Consider the following 8,744-nt stretch of genomic DNA (forward strand, 5'->3'; position numbering starts at 1 on the left):
GAATTGAAGCGATGCTTGATTAGGTCAAATGTGGTGGATCTTTGTGTTCGATTTTAGAGGCTCTTGGTTTGTTGACCTGAGAAGGCTACGAGCTGGTGAATTGAAGAGCGATTGTGGAATATGGAGAACGCATAAATCAGAAGTCGATTCCTACAAACGGCGCCACTAATATGTTCTGGAACCAAAATGGAGTAAGAATCGAAAGTAATGGTGGATATGAGCTTCCGACGTGGTGGAGAGAGGGTTGACCTGTAAGGTTAGCACTTCAATGCTCATGCCAATATGTGAGGATGAAGAGTGAATTCAAATTGTGTTTGAAATTTGTTACCTGAATTTGGCGTCTGAGAGAGAGAGAGAGAGAGAGAGAGAGAGAGAGAGAGAGAGAGAGAGAGAGAGAGAGAGAGAGAGAGGAGGAGAGAGAGAGAGAGAGAGAGAGAGAGAGAGAGAGAGAGAGAGAGAAGAGAGAGAGAGAGAGAGAGAGAGATGTAAATGCGAGAGAGAGAGAGAGAGAGAGAGAGAGAGAGAGAGAGAGAGAGAGAGAGGATGTAAATGCACTTGAAATTTTTTGTGATAATCAAGATGAAAGTCCTCGTATACCAGAAAGATTCTAAAAAAATTATGATCCCTTCATAGTAGTCGGCCGGTTCTGGTATGATCGGTTCAAAGAAACATTATGTCAATACAAATCTTACATCAATAATCAACTAATACATCTGTACTAGTTAATCCTTTGTATTTAATTAAATTTAAAATACATAACTAAACTTCAACATCATTTAAAAGGTATATCTCTCTTAAGTTAGCAAATTATTTCTATTTCATAACAAAATAAAAATAAAATAAAATAACGTATCAATTTCAAAGCTACAATATTTATCTTTTAGATTGTGAGATCAAGTGACTAAGACATGAGTAGTAATGTGGTGGAACTGTCGAATTCTGTAATATTATTTGTTTTTCTCTGCTTACGTAGTCAAATGTAGTGCCATTGCTTTCAAAGTGGAAGCTTATAAATAAATGCATGCAAAATGGGAACACTAGAAACTTTGGTCGATGAAAACGCATTGACTTTAATTGACCAGAATAGAAGAGGGACATGCGTAGTCAAATATGTAACTTTCCACCTTCAATTTACGTGTATGTATCTTATCATATCTCTCACTTGCTTTGTCTTTTTTTTTTCTTCTAATTTTTTGCAAAGCATATAGCTTTTTGCTTTAATAAAAGCACGTACGTCTAGGGATCCATTTTTGTTTTGCAAAAGAGCTTTTCTTTTCAAATATAGATAACTGAAGAGTGTAGAGTGCTTTTGCTACAAGTGGAAATTGTGTTCCTCAAAGCATTTCTGCATGGTAACATACTAACATTGACATATCTATCAAGGTCAACATTTTGTTTCATTTGAAAACTTCTTTGCATCGTTTTGATATTTTTGGTATGAAGATGTTGTTGATTTGGATGAAGAAAATATGGTGTTTCGGTTTATGAGAGAAAGAAAATAATGTGCTTTGGATTTGCTCTCAAATTATTATTTTTGTTTTAAAAATTGTTGAGTCAAATAAAACTAAAAGTTGAAGAATCTAAACCAAAAGTAACTCAAATTTAACAAAAAGAAAAAAGTTCATATTCAAATCAAAGGGACATACATAACTAATTTTAGTTGATCTAATTATCATATTACACTTGAAGTACAGCGAATGCCCGTCAAGAGCTTAAAAAATTTTGCTAATTTTTCATGTTTCAGTATGCTAGTCTCTGAGTCGGGCATGGCCTTGTCTTCACAAAGGAGTTTTCTCATCAGCAGCACCACTACGGACAGTGTCATTACTATCTTCACAAAGGCATGCTTCTGGCAACCTGAAGCTTAAACAGAACATTGCCTGCATAAAAAGCAAAGCCACAAATAGTTAATTATAAATGTTGTACAAAATCAACTAGAATAATACTAAGAGTTGCCAATGTGGTCTAAATATTATTATGTTGAATTACTGATCATACCTTGTTAGGAGCAACATCCCTAACCCTATGAAACCTTGAATCAAGTATAGAAGCATTTAAAGCAGATTCTGCCACCTAAAATATAAAGTTCAAATAAGTGTCTGAAAAAACTAAGTAGACATGATTGATTAGTATGTATATCCAAGTAGCTGGCAAAACCAAGATGCTCGGACAGAAGTTATTTTCAATAAACGAATACCAGAAGTTTGTAAAATACTAACCATAACAGAAGGAAAAAAAATGAAGCACTAGCAGAATAAACTCACAGCTATTATAGATGCAGGAGTTTCAGTTGCTCTAATGAAGCAATAGCAGTGGATCCATGGTAGATGTCCTTTCCAATATTTCCTCTGGATCAATCCCCTGAATGCATCTGGCAGGGCATATCAGTAGTCAGATATCTACGTATAAATCTTTTTAAAAAATAGCAATAAAAAAGAGTCAAATAGAAGAATATCAATACATTCAATAACACTGCACTACACAAATTAACAGTGTTGAAAAATAATGTCATGAACAGATTGTGGTTTAGATTATAATGGCCAAATCATTAAAAAATGTTGACATCAGAGAAACAGTCAATGGCATCATCCATCATAAATTTGATTGATACAGAAGAGTTATTCACTAACCCAAAAACAGGATAAGGACAAGTTTGAATCCTATTAAGATATGAAGAAAATATGGGTCTCGTCTAAGGTAATAAATGGCCAAATAATTTTTAATAGAAACTAATCCAAATCAAATGCTATTGTATTTGTACCTAAAAACTGAACAGCAGATGCTGGTAGGTTCATTATTACGTGGTCAAAATGTTCCCAAGTTTTTGGGACAGAGATATCAAACCCTCTTCTTCTCTTGTTTGCGCTTCCCTTTTTGCCACCACCTTCAAGGATGTCAGTGCCATGAGCCTTTCCATTTGCTGTCAAACAAAAATAAAACTGTAAGTTTTACTTTCAATCTTACAGAGTATTGTTATCAGTGCTGTACTCATTTCTGCAGAAGATGGGGGAGACTGCTAGACAAAGATTTTGTCTTTTAAATCCAGAATTGAATTGTAGCAGTTTTTACAAGCTAGAAGATCAGATAGCAACTACTTGTCATGGAAGCCTGATGTGTCATTGTAGTCTATAGAATACCTTCATCAGAACTACTGCAAGATCTTTTGACACCAATTGCAGACTTAGCAGTATGCCCTGCTGGACCTTGAATATCCTCTAAAGTAGTATTAGTGTTAGTGTTAGAGCAGTTTCCTAGGTCTTTTGTATCAACTGTAAGAGAAAAATTAGTATCAAGTAACATGTTCTCGCATCACAATTATAGATACTTGCAGTTATTTACCACGAACATGTTACCTCTTAGCAACTCATTTTCTGAATTTGATTCAGTATTGTCTTGTATCTTGCATGTGTAACGTGTATCAGAAACGGGAACAACATTTTCTATTTTATGCTCAGAATTTGGCACTTCCATCAGCTGGGATATGAACTTTCTAGCATCCATGTTGTATGAAGATATTTGATCATCAACCTTGTTGATTTTGGCATTAATCTTCAGATAGTGGATGCTATTTGGATTTAAATCATTTGCATAGACTAAGCATCCTTTTTGTGCGGCAGGAATGGCAAAAGGACCTATACCAGCAAACATGTCACAAATGATTTCTCCAGCTTGGAACATTGAAACTAACCTCTTGTGTTCATGTTCCAATCTGGAATTCCAATAAACCAGACTGTAATCAAGCCTAAAAGTGGCGCCATATTGCTTCACTTCTGTAATCATATCATGCTCTCCTGCTAAAATTTCAAATTCTGGAACACGGAATTCATTTGTAATGTTTCCAACTTTATTAGCAATTGTTTTGATTCTTGGATAATTTTTCTGCATAATAGGGGAAATCATTAAAGTTACTTGGCAAAACACGTATAAAAGAGTATGTTCGACATTAAATGATTGAATTTGTGAATTAATCTTGCAATAGACATTTTTGTAGCAAAGAGTATTCAAACATGCAAACTAACATACCTTTATTCATTTTGTTTCAAACATGATTAATTGAATGTGAATACCAGAACAACAGTTCTAGAATAAGGCAGCAGCATCAAATGGAGCTGACGGAAACTCAGAATTAAGAGCACAAAATAGGGTGACTAAACTTCTTACAGGCAAAGGTAGCCCTCTGAAAATACAACCCAAAAAAAAAAAAGTCGGTTGAGGAAATTTTGTGGATACCCAAATATCCCAACCCATCAAAAACTTATCTAATTTACTCAGTTTTTACCTGACTCCCCCAGATCCTTCTCTCTCTTCTATCCTTATTTATTTCTAAAGAATTAACTCCTTTTCCCACACTCCTTGTCACATAGGCAAGTTTCCTACAACCCATTACAGTCTAAATTCCTCTTCTTCCCCTAAAAGTATTAGCTGTGTGGGGTCTAACAGGATCAAAAAAAATTAATGTCTAAAGAGGATTTTTTATCCATATTGTGCCAATAATTACACTTATATGCCTAATAGAAGATGACAAAATGCTGACTGTTCCAAACTAAAAGTAACTGAAAAGACACAACTCTGTGATGTGAAGATTATCATCATACGTTGCATCTTTGTACCTAACATTAGCAATTAAACAAGACTAGTGCACCAAGTACCAGCAAGCCAGTAACTAAACACAAACAGCTCTTTTGGGGAATAAGGAGATAAAACTAAAACACTTAAAATATTCATACGTACATCATAAATAACCTTCGCAATAACATCCTTGAAGGGAAGTAATTCATCATGTAGGTTTAAGTGAGCAATGTGACCTGTATAAGTAGGAAAGATGTGAGTTCACAATCAGTGGCTGACCAAACAGGTTTAATTGTTAACTAAATTGAAAAGCTCGCTACTATTTTCTGAAGGAATCGATATTAACAAATAATGTATCCAATGACTTGAATCAATGAAACAGTGTAAAACAGATTATAGTGGTTATCAAAAGTGAATCCGGAATGAGCAAAATAAAACAATACAGGTCATAAACTGGTACCACTCAAAAAAATTATATAACTTCTAAATACTTAACTATTGTTTCAAAAGATGAAGGCACTTCCACTCCATTAGGCAGTATCTGCTTCAGCACTTGATCTACAAACATAATTTACCGGACAATTGTAAATATTTGTAGGGCAGAGGAAAGCATGATGTGAGAAACAACTGAATCATTAGAAAAGAGTGTTTCTACCTGAACTAGAATATGAATATTCAATTTTAAATAGCCGCTATAGCAAAGCGGAATTTGGACAAACCGCTATTGTTCCGCGATATGTTGTCCAATAGCCGCTATAACAGCGCTTTAGCACTATCAGAAACTTTAACGATCCACTATAACAGCACTATCAGAAACTTGAACAATCCACTATAACAGCGCTTTAGCACTATTGCATAGCAGAAACTTAACAATCCACTATTTTCCACTATGCACAATTGACAAAACTGTGAATATTGCAATTAAACAGTAAGACAACACGGAAAATCTAGGTTCAAAAAGAAATTATACCAGAAAGAAGTAATGCACCTCTATTTGTGTACCTAGGTGGAAGTATTGGGTGAATCACGGTCCACTTACAACACATCCTTGTGTATTGGTGTACTGATGCTCCAGTTGGACCTTAAACATGTGGAGCACCAATACACCAATAAAAAACGGGTGAACTCTAAGTGTCACCATATGGGTGTGTCTGTAAATGTGTGTATTACAATAGGCAATTAAGCATGCAGTTATGGGTAAAGATCTGATGATTTAGTTTGACACGGGAAAAATATGTCACTACATGACACAGTTCATAAGTTCTCAAACAACTCCAACAAACAGATTGGTGGTAAGTCAGCATCCAGAAATAATGTTAAAAGACAGTTTTTTCGGTAAAGCTTCAAGAAAACAGTTGAACCAACCTGCACTCCAGTATGAATAACCTAGTGTCAACGAATAGGGCAAAACCTCAATCTCACACAAGTCCTTAAGCTCATCAAGCTTTTGCTTTGGAATTTCGGATAAATCTGAAACATACCCAGGCCAAAACAACTCACAGATAAGCACAACCAAAAAAAACTATAATTCATTATATTATAATAAAAAGAAAAGAAATTCCAAAGAAGAAAAAAATCATACCTTGATTCTGAACTTTCTCTGAGAGTATAAGGTAACGGTTTTTGTCACAAGTTGGGTCCTCGGCTATGGGTTTAACTCGAGGTTTGTCAAGCAAATAACTGCACTACCAAAATTAAAAAAGGTGCAGCTAATCGCATGGAAAGAATGGAGATAGATAGATATAGTTACCCGTTGAGGATTCGAGTGGCAGCCTTGCAAAATTGGCAGGGTATTCGAAGGGCCCACAGTTTCAAGTGCACGTCGAACTTGCTCTCGTCCACCAACATCACCACTGTGTTGTGTTGGAGAGAAAAAAATTAGTTGAGAAAAAATACTAGAACCAGAGCTAACGCTACTTGATTATGGACCAATGGGCTCTTTTACAAAAGACCCATCATTCTAAATCTAATAAAATTGATGCAATCACATACATTATAGTTTATAAAGCATAAGTTGAAAATAAAAAATCAAATCAAGGAATTAATCTGGTTGCGGCGTTTTCACAAACACGTTGTGAGTGCGCGAATACAAATACAAGAGATTGTGTATCAGAGGGACTTACCACAAAAGGTGAAGAAGAGCTTCGGAACTGAATGGTGGGGAAGTAGGGCGAGTGAACCTGAGGCAGTGGATTTGAGAGAAGTAGCGAGAGGGAAAAGAGTGAAGATTGAAAATGAAAATATACACGCTTCTTTCTTGGTTTTTTGATGTGGACAGAGCAAAACAAAAGGTTAGTTTCGTTTTTTGGTCACACTCATTTATTTCTTCCTTCGCTGTTTCTTTCCTCGAGCAAACAAGGTCAACCTTCATACTAAACTTGTGTTTGTTTTTGGAGGGATTTTGACAAGGGAGAGAGAAAAAATTGAGCATAACGATCTCCGATATTATTCAATTTAATAAATTATCTTCTTAAAAAGAATTATATTTGAAAAATTTTAATTAATATTTTGACTAAGAATATATAAGCAAATTTAATTTAAACAATTGTTTTCAACAATTATTGTAAATATAGTATGCTTAATTGTAACTTTAGTCTTTTTTTTTATCTCTTCATTTTAAGATTCGGGATTTTAATCTTTTTTTTAAGTTTTTTATTTATTTTAACTCCATTTTTAATTTGGATATAATTTTGTATGACATATCCTTGACACATTCATAATGTCCACATTTATGTTCACGTCATATTAATTAATGACATGTCACAAAATTGCACTTAATACTTAATATTTTTAATTAAATTTTTTTAGAAATTAAAATTTAGATTTTTTACTAGACACAAGACCATATATTATAATAATATATTTAAGATATTTAAGTTATTGTTATTGTTTGTTTCAACTTTATAAACACTTTTATAACTTATATAAAAATCAACGTGGGACTTTTAAGTGACGGTTCATATTATAATAGTATTTCATTCTTCTTCATTGCACAACTTCCCCTTCTTTTCAAGGCGAACCTACAAACCTTATGTTCTCCATTGATATTGTCTTTAGCTCGCGCTTCACATCATGTCAGTCTTCAATGCATGCTCAATTCTCACTATGTGGACAGTCGATATGCAGATTGTCGTTGTTGAGAGTCCATTTGGTGTGTGCTTCGTTGGTTCTGGAGACACACAAATTGAAGATATTCATGTTGAAATTGCATTCGGTTAATATTTTTTGTTTGAGAACTTGCTTAAACTCATTCAATCTCATGTTGCTGGGAATTGAAAATAAAACAATTTTGCTATATTTAATGACTCTATGGTAACAATTTTGATATTGAAGTTATTTGTTAAAGTAATTATAAAGTCATTGAATTCTATGAAAAATATGTGTGAATCTCAAGGGTGGAGTCACATGATTTACTACTTAAAGAACAATTTTATAATTTCAAAGAAAGCAAATGATTTGTTATATGAGTTTGTTCAAATAGGACTAAATATAATATTTTGATGAAGCTTTTTGGAATAGATGGAAAAAATACTTCTAGTGTTGGCTTTAGAACATGGCCTTCATATCATTATTACTGCCAACAGTATATTGAAAAAAAATACTATGTCAGATATTGTGACATAGGCCTATACTCAAAATCAATTTGGTAATACACATGTAATGGAAGGATTAAACTTTGACTTCGGGAGCTACTTATAGATTCTGCTCGAGAAATTCCCGCATAAGTATATGATAGAAGATCTCCTAACGACAAATAGGGTGATAGGTTCAACTGGAACATGCTTAAAACAAAGTATTCAGTCTTCAAATAACACAATCTAACAGTTCATACAAAAGAAAATGAAGAAGACGAATAAATTTGCAATATACAGAAGAAGCCTAAGATGTTGCAATGGACACAAGTTTGAGAAGAATCAGAAGTTTATGCAATGAAGAAGGAGATATTGTTGTAGTATGAAATGTCATTTAGAAGTCTCACGTTGATTTTTGTATAAGTTATAAAATTGTTTATAAAGTTGAAACAAACAAGAGTAGTAATTTAAATGTATTAATATAATATATGGGTTTGTGTCTAGTCCATAATCTATCTTTTAAGTTCTAAAAAATAATTAATATTATTAATTATAAATTGCAATTTTGTGATATGTCATTAATTAATATGATGTGAAAATAAA

At 33.6% G+C, this 8,744-nt stretch overlaps 1 protein-coding gene across 3 annotated transcripts; it reads right to left on the minus strand.

Annotated features, from left to right (window-relative positions):
• Positions 1–1,581: 1,581 nt before the first annotated feature.
• On the minus strand, positions 1,582–6,892 carry LOC127073640 (tRNA (guanine(37)-N1)-methyltransferase 2). 3 transcript variants are annotated; one of them, XM_051014812.1, is made up of 12 exons: positions 6,693–6,892; positions 6,320–6,422; positions 6,152–6,249; positions 5,935–6,039; positions 5,065–5,127; positions 4,732–4,805; positions 3,354–3,879; positions 3,138–3,215; positions 2,762–2,920; positions 2,265–2,371; positions 1,999–2,073; positions 1,582–1,880 (listed from the first exon to the last, which is right to left on the minus strand). In XM_051014812.1, the coding sequence occupies exons 2-12, from the start codon at positions 6,415–6,417 to the stop codon at positions 1,779–1,781; spliced, it is 1,485 nt and encodes a 494-aa protein (XP_050870769.1). In that variant the 5' UTR covers positions 6,418–6,422; positions 6,693–6,892; the 3' UTR covers positions 1,582–1,778. The 3 variants fall into 3 exon arrangements, with proteins under 3 accessions (XP_050870769.1, XP_050870768.1, XP_050870770.1); XM_051014811.1 differs by having other exon boundaries at positions 3,138–3,269; positions 6,693–6,887; XM_051014813.1 differs by lacking the exon at positions 3,138–3,215 and having other exon boundaries at positions 6,693–6,891.
• Positions 6,893–8,744: the final 1,852 nt, after the last annotated feature.

Source organism: Lathyrus oleraceus, chromosome 4, assembly GCF_024323335.1.
Source record: "Lathyrus oleraceus cultivar Zhongwan6 chromosome 4, CAAS_Psat_ZW6_1.0, whole genome shotgun sequence".
NCBI lineage: Eukaryota > Viridiplantae > Streptophyta > Magnoliopsida > Fabales > Fabaceae > Lathyrus > Lathyrus oleraceus.